At 46.0% G+C, this 13,415-nt stretch overlaps 1 protein-coding gene across 4 annotated transcripts in view; it reads left to right on the top strand.

Moving 5' to 3' along the window:
• Positions 1 to 13,415, top strand: part of Scn5a (sodium voltage-gated channel alpha subunit 5) — a 96,640-nt gene that overhangs the window by 47,346 nt on the left and 35,879 nt on the right. For all 4 annotated transcript variants that reach the window (XM_074059837.1, XM_074059835.1, XM_074059838.1 and 1 more), the window contains exons 13-15: positions 3,793 to 3,925; positions 4,567 to 4,805; positions 12,280 to 12,453. In XM_074059837.1, the coding sequence (XP_073915938.1) occupies positions 3,793 to 3,925; positions 4,567 to 4,805; positions 12,280 to 12,453 (546 nt within the window). The remainder of the gene's footprint in view (positions 1 to 3,792; positions 3,926 to 4,566; positions 4,806 to 12,279; positions 12,454 to 13,415) is intronic.

The following is a 13,415-nucleotide window of genomic DNA, read 5'->3' as shown; positions in this document are numbered from 1 at the left end:
TTATTATTCATTCACATTAGCAGATCACAGTGAGGACCAAGCGAGTTCAAAACAGGTCTGGTGCTTACACCAGAACTTGCCTCATGTTCACATAATTATCATTGTCTGTGATAGGCATTATTGAGTAAAGATTCCTAGGCACACTGCTGTGTCTGGGGCCCCCATACCCCTCTGGAGCAGCATGTGTAGGGGAGTAACCTTGATACCTATGAGGGGCAAACCCATCTGGGTTCTTGTGGACCCAGCCCTACCTGAAGGGTGGGGTGTCTGTCTTCCAGGAACACTGAACCAGGCAAGTCCAGCCTCAGCCTCAGGGAAGCAGGTCAGCAGCCAGCAGCGCTAATAGAATTTCCTAATCTCATTAGGGAGAAAATCATCTCATTGTGCTGCACATGTCGGGAGGAATCCAAGTTCAAACACTTCATTACCGGGAACTCTGACTTCACCCATTCTCACTTCTGCAGGGCCCATTTGTAACCTTAAAGGGATTAGCAGGCCAAGACAAGGTCATTTGCAAAGTTAAGGGAATTATCGACCAAGATGGAGACATTTGAAAAGTCAAAGAGATTAGCAAGCTACAGACCGCTGGGAATGCCTTCCCTGTTCCCACCAAGCAGCTTCTGCTGGCTCTAGTCTGCAAACAAAGCACTGTGCTGGGCACACAGTAGGCACTCAGTCAACAAGGGAAGGGAGGAAAGGCCAGGCCAGCATGAATGTAGGAGGATTTCTGTAGGAGTGCTGGGTACCAGAGGGCCAGATGGTTATGGGGACCATATGGATAGCCACTCTTTTTCTCCCGCCACATGTTAGACCTTCCTCTTCAATTACCCAAGTCATCTAGCAAGCTCAGGGCAGAGCTGGGCCTCTAACCTGAGCCTCCTGGTTCCCAAGTATTTCTCCATCCATCTGATGCTTATCCAATGCCAACGTGCTGTGCTGAGTGCCAGGTGCTGTTGAGGCTCCAGGGTTACAGCAGTGAGTAGAACAAATCGGACCCCTGCCATCTTGGCATCAACATGGCAATCAGGAAGACAAAGTGAACTGCAAACTACGTCTAAGTCGTGTGTCAATCACATTATCATCACTTTGACAGAAATACTCAAGTAAAACAATTTGAGGGAGAAAAGATTTATTTTATCTCACAGTTTTAGATGTTTCCGTCCATCGTGGCAGGGAGGGTGCAGTAGAACAAAGCAGCTTATAGTATGGTGACCAGGAAGCAGAGAGACAGAAACAAAGAGAGAATGCCTGAGTTGTGGGCTTTCTCCTTTTCCCTTTTTTATTACATCTGGGCCACCAGCCTGTGGAATGTGCCACCCACATTCAGAACAGGTCTTCCTCCCTCAGTTAATCCTCTCTGGAATTGCTCTCACCCAGAGCTGGGCTTCACTAATCTCCTAGGTGATACCAATCCAATCAAGGTGACAATTAAGATTAACCATCACAGGTCACAATGGGGTCATGTGATAGAAGGTTGCTGGGGAGGGGTGGGGATGAGAGCTGGAAGGTGACATTAAAGCTGGCAGGCAGGAGTAGAGGCAGGGCTGAAGTGGTGGAGCTCCTGCCTAACAAGCACAAAACCCTTAGTGCAAACCCCAGTACCACAAAAAAAAACCAAAACCAAAACATCAGCAGGTAGATAAATTTAGGGAGCTAGCCACAAAGATATGGAGGAATCACATTGTAGGCAAAGGGAATAGGTGCAGAGACCCTGGGGAGGAGCAGGGTTGACATAGTCAAGGAATGAGAGGGCCTGGCAGAACAGGTGTGGGGAACATTAGAAAGGAACCTGAAATGAGTTTGGGTTTGGACTATGCAAGGCCTTGTAAGTGATAGGAAAGTTCAGATATGCACAGTAAGATGGGGAGCAGTGAAGAAAGGGGAGCTGTTAAACAGAGGAGTGATAACATGCCACTTACTTTTTAAGGGACTCCCTTTTTGCCATATAGAAAATAGAGGAAAAAAAGAAGCCAGTTAGGAGGCTGTTGTAGCAGCTTTAGGAAACAGATGATGATGGCTTTCAGGGGGGTAGTATGTCACTTAGCTATGGCCACAATAGCTAAGCAGTCCTTATTTGCAGATTGACTATAATCTGGCTGATGTAGGTTGGGCTCAACTGGCATGTTCCACACAGTGGGTTAGACCAGGCTGAGAGGGTAGCAGCTACCTGGGGAAGCTTTTTTTGTGGAGGATCCTGGAGCACAAGGGCCAGGCAAATAGCACTGGCACATTTTAGCTATCTGGTCTCATCCTATCCACTTCCATTCCCTTGACCAAAGCAAGTCTGCATCACCAGGGCAAGGAATTCTACTTTACCCACAGTGGAAGGGGAAAGAGAGAAAACATTTTCTCCATGGTAACCCAAACTACTAGAGAAGGAAATGAAGGAGAAGGAGAGGAGTTGGGAGAATTTAAGGTGTGCTAATGAGTTAAACTGTCCAAGCGTGATGTTGCCTTGGATCTGTGGTACTATGGTTGCACCAGCCACCTCTGTCCTCAGGAACCTCTGCTTGAATACTTCCTTGACTGGGAGCTCACTGCCTCCCTGGGCAGCATTTCAGAGCAAAGGTTGACCTTATCTTGCAGCCAGATCTCTTTGGTACCCACCCCTGGCCCTGGCTTTGCCACCATGCATAAGGCCAGGCCTATCTTCCCTCTGCCCTACAGAGATTATAGAGCTCACTGTACCACACTGAGCAACCAGGTCCCTTCAGCAACCTCTGCTGACATGAAGCTCTGTGGGACCTCCTTGGTTCGGGGGGAGCTCTGAATAAGCTCAGAGAACTCTCACCTGTCAGCTCCCTCTACCAGGCACCCCACATGTCTATTTTTAGACCTTGTCTTTTACTTATAAAGATTTGTGCATATTGGAGACAAACCCAGCAGTGCAGAAGTGCATTAAGTAAACAGGGACCATCTCCCTCTCTCTCTTCCCCTCAATTCGCAAGTATCTCTTTAACACTTTATCACTTGGCATTTCCCTTCCAGGTCTTTGTCTTGTTTTCTCATCTAGCTGTTTGTCTTGGAGATACTCCCATGGGAGTGTACATGGGACTGCCTCATTCTTGTTATTGTCTGTATTAGAATCCAGAGTTGAGTTGCATCCATAATTGATTTTAATATTCTTTCTATTGATTGGTTGCTGTGTCTTTTATGGTATTAGGAACAGTGCTGCAATGATCATCATTTATGTATATTTGGGTGCAGAGGTATAATTATTTATGAAGTTAGATTACTAGACAAGGGATTGCAGGCCAATTTAAAATTCTCTTGGTGGATACAGCCACACTGCTTCCACAGAAGATTTGGCCTCCCACTAGCCATACCCAAGCATTGTGCTTTCTGCTTCTCGTAATACCCTCCTGGAGTGTGTTAGAGTTTTTTCAGTTTCTTCATGCTCTTGACTTTAGGGAGTTTGCGGTCAATTAAGACTTCCAGGTCCCCTTTCATGTACCAATAAACATGATAGCAGATGGCACAGGAGGACCTGTGTGGGACATGTACTTTCCTAACCACACTAGAGAATCACTGCCACACTAGAGAATTCCCACTGACAGGTGGTGAAGAAGGAAAGGGGTAAAGGTTGGGAAGTGGTAGGGGATGTTGTTAGCTAGAAGAGAGTAGAGATTAGCTTCTCTTAGCCCAGCATCCTGGGTCCCATCAAGACCTCTGTCCTGTCCCTCTGTAATCTTCCCAGCCTGCACCTGGGTCAGCCACTCTAGGCCCAGCAGGGCTAAGGCTGAAAGCAGGAAAATCTCCCCAGTCTGACACATAACTTCTGGTTGCTCCCAGACTACACCATCTGACGAACCAGGTGGGCCCCAGATGCTGACCCCCCAGGCTCCATGTGTGGATGGCTTCGAGGAGCCAGGGGCACGGCAGCGGGCCCTCAGCGCTGTCAGTGTTCTCACCAGTGCCCTGGAAGGTCAGTATCCCTAGTGTCATCCAAACCCTCCCACTTCGGCTCCAAGCACTGTCAGCTCCATCCCAGCCCACACAAGCATCCTCTGTCTGTGTTGGCTTCCTTGGACATTCCCACAACTGTCCCAGATTTCTCTGTCCTCCGTAGCCTTCAATGTCCTTGCTTGTCCATATCTTCCTCTGGTTCAACCTGTTCTTTCCTGAGCATTTCCACATCTCCATTTCTTCCAAACACTCCCACATCTGTCCTGGCCTGTCTAAGGCTCTCATCCGTCTCATCCCTTCCTGTCCCAAGTATACCCATGTCTATCTTGGGGATTCTCACATTGGAACTTGACTCCCCATTTATTGTCCCATCATTTGCTGCCTGTCCTCCCCCTGAATGTCCCCACATCCATGCGGGACTATTGTTTCAAATGAGCCTACATTTGTCCTAATCTGTCATGGTCCAGTTTTGCCCACATCCATCTTGGTCTCCTGTCCTCTCCTCCCACATTTCCAGAGTAAGCAGCTGGGACATGGGTCACCCTTTCCCCTAGCTTTCCCTATCCCTTCACTGTCCCACTGTTGTGTTCTTCCCCATGCAAGTCCCAAGTACTTTCTGGAATGTATGACTCAGTCCACAAACTCTCTGACTACCCCCAGAGTTGGAGGAGTCCCACCGCAAGTGTCCACCGTGCTGGAACCGCTTCGCCCAACGCTACCTCATCTGGGAATGCTGCCCATTTTGGATGTCCATCAAGCAGAAGGTGAAGTTTGTGGTCATGGACCCATTTGCTGACCTCACCATCACCATGTGCATCGTGCTCAACACACTTTTCATGGCACTGGAGCACTACAACATGACAATCGAATTTGAGGAGATGTTGCAGGTTGGAAATCTGGTAAGGGCTACCTGCTACTGACTCTCAAATGGGCATGATAGGGTGAGGGGTATAACCTTCATGGGTAATGGGGAAATGACCCTGAATACCAAAGGATCTTAGGATGGGAGACATCTTGAAGGAGGGAGTGTCAAGTCAGCTTTTAAAGGGGAAAGAGATGTGTATTTGCAGTAAAATGTTAGGGTGAGGTGTATGAAGATGCCCAGAAGCTAGAAAAGTGAGTTGGGGGTAAGCCTGAAGTATATGGGGAGGTGAGATTTTGCAATGAGTAGATGAAGGAGGAAAGTACTTGAAGAAAGGAGCTTACGCAGATGAACATCAGTGTTTCTGGATGGGAAAGGAATACATGGATAGTTGGAGAGAGGGAGGGAAGGACAGAGGGAAGGACAGAGAGATGGATAAGTGGATGAGTGGATGACACATGGATAAATGAATAGAGGGAGAGAGGGAGGAAAGGATGAGGGATGGATGGGTGAATGATTAAATAGAAAGATGCAAGGAAAGGTAGAGATATGGATGAGTCAATGGATGGATGGATGGGTGCATGCATACATGATTAAATAAAGGGAAGGGGGGAGATAAAGAGATGGACGAGTGGATGGATAGATATGTGATGGGTGGATGGATGGCTATGTGGGTGTAGTGAGTAAATCAAGCAGAGCCAGATTTTAATTCTGACTCAGCTGTTACTAACTATGAGACCTCAAGCAAATCACTTAGTCTTGGTAATTGGCACAATAAGTATTTGTTGAATTAATAAATGTGAAATTAGTGAGACAATATCAACCTCATAGGAAGCTAATGAGGATTGAATAAGATAAATGTGTGTAATGTGCTTGCCTCAGATAAACAATCAGCACTCAAAACAAATGATAGCTGTAGTTATTAGTATTGCTATTAAACAGACTGGCACTATGAGTCAGAATGTTTGGGTTCTAATTCTTTTTTCTTGAGACCAAATCAGGATGGGGAATAAAGATGGGATAAATAAAGAGGGAAATGAGGTCCCTCTGGACATAGACAGGAGGGGTGACATAGTGGAGGCAGACTTGAGCACATAGCCACTGTTTCCTGACTTCTAGGTGCAAGGCCAGTTTCCACAGAGATCCTTGGACAGGACCTGCAAGAGCCAGTGGCCTCAGAAAGGAGCTCCTGGGATCATCCCGAGGCTGGCAGGAGTGGCCCTGGCCACTTGGTCTGAGCTGTCTCACAGCAGACCTGTCCTTGTCTCTGGCCCAGCTGTTCAGGCAGTCCCCACAAGCAGGAGGTCTCCCATCCTGTGGGATGTGAGGATTTTCTTCCTTTTTCAAAAAAAAGGCTGTAAGAAATCCAGGAATAAATGTCACAAAAGACATGTGTAGTTTGTATGAAAAAATTATGAACCTGTTAGAAACCACAAAAGAAGACTAAAATCCATTTCCACGGATAAAAGTCTGAATATTATAGATAACAATTTTTCTGAAATGAGCATATAAATTCAGTATAATTCCAATTGAAATCACAACACTCTTTTTCATGGAACTTGACCAGGTAATCTTAAAATTTATATGGAAAAGTAAAAGCTCATCAAGATAAATTAAGAATAAGATGGAGAGTTTACTGCTATATATTAAGATGTATGATAAAGCTAAAACTTACAGTATTGGCATAGAGGAAGAAAAAAATGGAGCAATGCTGTATGTATAATTGAGCCCTCCCTTAGAAATAGAACAACTATGCTTGGAGACTTGACAAATAACAGAAAAATTACAAATCAGCAGGGAAATGATGGGCTATTCCATAAGTGAAGTTGGGAAGAATAGTTAATCTGTATGGAAGAAAATAAACTTAGATCCATACCTCACACCATACTTATAAATTAGATGCTGAGGACTTGGGTTTAATACCTAAATATGATAAAACAAAGTTTTAAAAATTTTAGATAAAAATAAGAGAAAAAGCATTAAGATCTTGTAAAGTTTATAACATGAAAGAAAAGATTGCCAAATATACCTGCATTAAAATATATAATATCTAACTGCGTGTGTTGTACACTTGTATCCCCAGCTACTCTGGAGGCAGAGGTGGGAGTCTGAGACCAGTCCAGGAATAATTAGTGAGACCCTATCTCAAAAAAAGGCTAGGATGTGACTCAAGAGATAGAGCTCTTGCCCAGTATGTGTGAGGCTCTGGGTTCAAACCCCAGTACCACAAAAAATTTGTGATACCTGTATAACAAAGACACTGTAAATGAAATGAATCACTACCACAAACTAGAAGTTGACATTATAAAAAGTATTTAGCTAGAAAGAAACGGAATCCAGGCAATATTTAACACTTGCACATCAATAAGGAAAAGAGAGACAGTCCTATAGGAAAAACACAACCACGACAATGGACAAAGGAAATGACAGACAAATCTGAAGGCCACATCACATGAAGAGAAAAACAAAGGAATGAAATTTACAGATATGAAAACTGTTTCTCACCCATAAAAAAATAAAAAATAAACTTCTACAGTTAGCAAGGATGTGGTACAGTGGGAACTCAGTTTAAGAGTGTGGATTTGATGCAACCATACTGTAAATAATTCCCCTATTTACAATATCTGGTAAACCATAGATCTGCAGCCCAATAACTCAACATATATAATCTTAAGAAAGTGTCACACATCTGTACAATGAATCATGTACCATGTACAGTTCTTTCTGGCATGGGGAAAACTGGAAACAACATAAATATCCATTCTTCCATACAAATGGATATATATGTATGTTTCCATATAATGAAATACTGTACACAATTAAAGTGAACATACATACATGTGTTAATATATATAAATCCCACAAACATGATGCTTAGAATAAAAGAAAATGGAAAAAGAAAACATACCAGTACAGTAATTTATATAAAGCTTATATAAAACTTTTTCTTTAGAGCTTAACATAATGCAAAAATACTATCTATTATTATGTACATTTAGAATGTGGAAACATGAATAGGAATGATAAATGTCAGATTTGGGATGGTGATTGCCTTGGAGTGAATGTGACACACTGGGTGGCTTCGTGCTCACCTGTGGTAGCACAGAGCAGGTAAGACCATGGTGGGAGCCTTCGTGTGAGTCAGTGGCTTAACTTCTGTGTGTCAGTTTCCCTGTCTATAAAATGGCAATAATAACATTACATCATTACATATCCCACAGGATTATTAGAGGGATTAAATGATTTAACATATAAGACACTGTACCAATGCCTGACATAGAGCAAATCCTATTTAAGTCTTTGCTACTATTATTTTGTGAAGACAAATAAAACAACATTTGAAACACATATGGCAAGATGTTAATATTTGGCAGTTTGTTGTAGGTTCAGAGGAACTCATTACCTTACCTACTAAGTATATATTCTTAAAATTATTTTTTATTTTAAAAATATAGTAAAAATAGCTGGGCATTGGAGGCTCACACCTGTAATCCTAACTACTTTTGGGAGGCTGATATCAGGAGAATTGAAGCTGGAGGACAGCCAGGGCAAATAGTTCACAATAACCCCATCTCCAAAACAATCAGGGCAAAATGGACTGGAGATGTGGCGCCAGTGGTGGCAGAGCTCCTGCTTTATCAGCTTGAAGCCCTGAGTTGAAACCCCAGTCCCATCTGGACAAAAAAAAAATCTGTATATATACATACATGACAAACCAGGAAAATTACATCCCTAATGTGTAAAGTATGTTTACAAGCAATTCAAAAAAAGCTAACACTGTAAAGAACAATAGCAAAGGACATGAACAGGTAGTTTCATGAAGGAAGAAATACAAAAATTAAAGAAATGGCCAATAAAACAACCATGACCTGTTGAATCAGAAACAGTTGTGGAAATGGGACACCTGGTATTACTATGGCTGGAGGGAGACAGTTGCTCACACGCAGTCTGTGGGATTGATAAAACTTGTCTCTAAAATGATCATTGATGCATTTCCACTTCCAAAACTGTCCTTTGAAAAGAACTGGACAATCTGTATGTAAATAATGTGTATTGTGGCGATGTTTTTAATAGGAAAAATGCCTATCACAGGGCATTGGTTAGACTAGTTACAGCGCAGCTCTGCAGTGGAGTGTGCCACTGTTTAAAAAGAGCAGGCGGTGCTGTAGATTATGGTTCGCTAACATGGAAGGGTGTTCACAAAGAGTATGACCCCATTAAAACATGTGCCAAGGTCAAGAAGAGGTGGGGGTTCCCAGAAAGTCCCTGCTTGCTGGAAAGCTGCCATCAGTGCTGATGGTGGGCCTCTTGTCAGGAGTCCTCCTCACATGCAGAGCCATCTTCTGGGTCTCAGTGAGCGCCTGCATCTGGCGCTCCTGGCCACTCTCGGGTCATAATAAACGCTGCTGGTGGTAACAGACATCACCCTCTCCCATGAGCATCCACTTTACATCCATCAGCTCTAACTCTTAGAACCCCCTGGTGGACTTACCATCCCTACTTTACATATAGGGACACTCCAGCCTCAGAGAGATGATGAAACTGGCCCAGGGTCACATGGTGACTGACCCTGCTTTGTACCATCCTCTGTACCTCTGAGAACATGAAGCTGTGATTGTGTGACCTTAGAACATCTGGGAGAGCTTATGAAGGGAGCAGGTCTGGTGCCGAATTCCATTTGTTTCTCAAGCTTAACTGCATGTTAGCCACCTGGGAAGTGCTTGGAAGTCTGTGTGCCTGAGCTGCACTCTACTCCAATTTAAGAAGAGCCTCTGGGATAGAATCCAGGTGCCGGCATTTTCAAGACTCCGTAGGTGACTCCAGTGTGCACTGAGTTAGAGAACCTGTGCTTGAAAACAACACTTCTTGCCAGGCAAAGCAGTAAATGCCTGTAATCCCAGCTATGTGGGAGGCAAATGTAGGCAGATCACAAACAGAGACCAGCCCTAGAGAAAACACGAGACCCTATCTGAAGCAAAAAGGGCTGGAGGTGTGGCTCAAGTGGTGGAGTACCTGCCTAGCAAGTGCAGAGCCCTGAGTTGAAACCCAAAACTAAAGAAAACAAAAACTGAAGAAATCCCCAAACCAAAGAAAACCAAAAACTAAAGAAACAAAAATCAGCACTTCTCAAACCTCAAATTACCTAGGAATCTAGTCAAAATGCTGATTCTGGGCTGGCGGAGTGGCTTAAGTGGTAGAGCACCTACCTAGCAAGTGTGAGGCCCTGAGTTCAAACTCCAGTACTCAAAAAAAAAAAAATGCAAATTCTGCTTCAGCAGGCTCTGACTTCTTCCACAATTCTGCATTTCTGTAGTTTCTGGGTGATGCTGTTGATCGCCACAGAATCATTCATTTGTCACTTCCCAAAGGCCTTCTTGAGAGCCTCTTCAGTCTTTTTTTCTTGATCCTTTTTTCCCCTGGTAGCTGCTGTCTTTCCACTAAATAGCTGGGATCTTGAGCAAAGTGAGATGCAGGGCCATTTCTGAGCTCCATTCCCCAGAACTGAGTAGGTCTGTCAGACAGGCCTTAAAAATGCCCACCCCCACCCCCTGTAGGGCACCAGTGGCTCACAGTGCTGGTGGAATGGCTCAAGGTGAAGGCCCTCAGCTCAAATCCCAATACTGCCAAAAAAAATATGCCCCCACCGTTGTGTGCCTAGGGAGGTGCTGGGGAAGGTCAGTGGCAGGGGCCAAAGGAAGGTGCAACCCAGGCCCCACCCCTTGGGGCTCTCAGTGAAGCCTAATGAGGGAGTGCTGGTTCATGAGGGCTGAGGTTCCTGTAAGATGGTGAAGTGGATCTGAGTAGTGCCAGACAGGTCAAAAGCTCACCATGATTGACTCAACAAATATTGGCAGGCCACCAATGGGCTAGGCAGTGTCCCAGGCATAGTAAGACCAAAAAGGTCTCTCCTGTCAAGGAGTTACATTCCAAACACAGAGTGCCCACACCTGCACAGCTGGCAGGTATGTGAGTTCTTGCTAAAGCACGAGCCAGGAAGCCCATGGATTCAGTGGCTTTTCATCTGGGACCCAGAGTGAGCCTTGTGGGAGGGGGTAGGGAGATGCTGCAGGGAGAGAGAGCAGTGCATGCAAAGACCCTGAGGAGGAAGAAGCAAGGAGATGGAATCAGAGATAGAGAAATTATGGGAACAAGCTTAGGAACTGGGGAAACAGGCAGAACTCATAGATGCTTCTAATGTGCCTGTGAGAGCAGCCCAGGAATTTGGGCAGAGGCTAGAGTTTTTAAGCCTCCTCCGTTACCCAAAAGGCCAGCTGGCTGGCAGGGAATAGTTCCTTCTGGACACATGAAGTCCAGGCTGACTGGTGGAGCCCTGTGTGACAGTGCCTGCCCCAGCCTACCTCCACAGGGCCTCCTCTGAGCAGAGGGGGAAAAGCAGGTGCTGGGACAAGCAACAAATGCCTCTCTAAGCACAGAGCTTTCTGAGGGTGCAAATGCCAGGGTGACCTCCCCTTGTGATTGCTGACCCCAGTGAGGTGCCCCAGCCACATCTGTCTCTGATTCCTGTATCTTTATGACTTCTGCAGGCCTGGCACTATTCCTAGGGGTACCCCAGTCCTCTGCCCAGCAAAAGAGCTTGAATGCCTCCTCCCTACCCTCAGGGTAGCCCCCCACCTCCTCTCCACAGCCAAGCAGCCCATTGACAGGCCTCTGACTTCCTCACCAGACATCCCCTCCTCCAGGAACTCTTTGGGGCAGCTTGCTGAGTTGCAGGTGCCTGGCCCACCATACCATGGGCTCCTGTTCTATTGGCTAAGGCTGGGTAGCTTTACAAAGGCCAGAATGACCACTCAGGAATGTCACCAGAAAGCCAGGGATGCTCTAAACCTTGCAGGACAGCACTGGTTTCTTTTGGGTCTTGAATGTACCAGCTACATGACTCCAGACAGCTACTGAATTTCTCAGTGCCTGTTTTCCTACCTGTAAGATGGGGACAATGATATTTCCTCATCAGGTTGTTGGATGGATTAATGCAAAGCACTGTAGCCCAGCACCTGCATGGTGTCAGTCCTGGAGAGATGGTGGCTGGTTATAATTGCAGTAAGAGCTAGGTTGTGGAGAAGGAGAGATGGCAGCCAGACAATGGAGCAGTGTGGGCAAAGGCTTTAGTCATGAGCACCAGGAGTGTCTGGGAGGATGTATGGATTTTGCATGTGTGGGACAAAGGCACTCCTTATGGAGAGTGCACTGAGTGGTGGGTTGTCACCGCCCACCTCATCCTCCCCTGCTGCTGGTGCCTCCTAGAATTGTCTCTACTTAGGCCACGGGGGGCCCAGGCTGTTCCTGAGGGCTGATCTACCATTACTCTTGGCAAACAGCCAAGAGGCCTGGGCATCAGGCTGGAGAAGAGAGCCATGGCCAAGCAGGTGCCACGGAGAGCCCTGAGAGAAGCCCTGCTAGAGCAAGGGTCAGGAAGCAGGATGCCCTTACTGGCCAGAGTGATTCTAGCCCAAACTTCAGGAACCTGACTCCTGCTTCCTCTTCCTCCTCAGGTGTTCACGGGGATCTTCACAGCAGAGATGACCTTCAAGATCATTGCCCTTGACCCCTACTACTACTTCCAGCAGGGCTGGAACATCTTCGACAGCATCATCGTCATCCTTAGCCTCATGGAGCTGGGCCTGTCCCGAATGGGCAACCTATCGGTTTTGCGCTCCTTCCGCCTGGTACCCCACAGCAGGGGGGCGGGGGAGGGCTGGACACACTCAAATACTCTGCTTTGATTTGTCATGCCATCACCCAAAAGCCTTTGCTGGGTACCCCTATGTGTGTAGCCCAATGCTGGGGGTGTCAGGTGGAAGTGGGCAAAATAGAAGAAGGCACCCCTCCAGAGGGGCCATTAAGGTGGCATCCTGATGACTGCAGAGCCCTTTATGGCATCCCCTTTAGTCCGCAAGGATGCATAGGATATTGCTTCTTCCCCATTTCACAGATGAGGAGAGGAAATGAATTTCCCAAAGCCACATGACAGGTTGTGGAGCCAGGTCTATTGATCACTCACCCAGAGCTCTACCTGATGAATCGGCATCTTTTAAACTTTAATGTGCACATTGATCACTGAAGGTGTTGTTAAAATGCAGAGGCTAGGCTCGGGGTGTGGTTCAAGTAGTTGAGTGCTTGCCTAACAAGTGTTAATTCAAACCCCAGTACTGAAAAAAAAAGAAAGAAAGAAATGAAAAAAATGCATAGGCCATCAGGTATGGTCATGACCTCCTGTAATTCCAGCCACTTGGGACATGGAGATAAAAGGATAGAAGGTTCAAGGCCACTCTGGGCAAAAGTCAGCCTGACACTATTTCAAACAGGCCAGTCATGATGGGGCACACCTGTAATTCCAGTTACTCAGGAGGCAGAGATAGGAGGATCTCTACCCAAAGCTGGCCTAGGCAGTATAAGACTTTATCTGAAAAACAAACTGAAAGCAAAAGGCCTGGAGGTGTGGCTGAAATGGCAGAGCACCTGCCTAGCAAGCTTGAGGCTCTGAGTTCAAACTTCAGTTCCACCAAAAAAAAAAAAAATCTGAGCCTGATTCAGTGGGTCTCGCTCAGGCAGTGCCATTGCTGCCAGTCTGCAAACCACACTTGGAGCTCAAATGCTTGAGATGTCCAGATGTGGAACTGGGGCCTGG

This window comes from Castor canadensis, chromosome 17 (assembly GCF_047511655.1).
Source record: "Castor canadensis chromosome 17, mCasCan1.hap1v2, whole genome shotgun sequence".
NCBI classification, from domain to species: domain Eukaryota; kingdom Metazoa; phylum Chordata; class Mammalia; order Rodentia; family Castoridae; genus Castor; species Castor canadensis.
The sequence above is the reverse complement of the archived record's forward strand: the minus strand, read 5'-3'. Positions and strand labels throughout refer to the sequence as shown.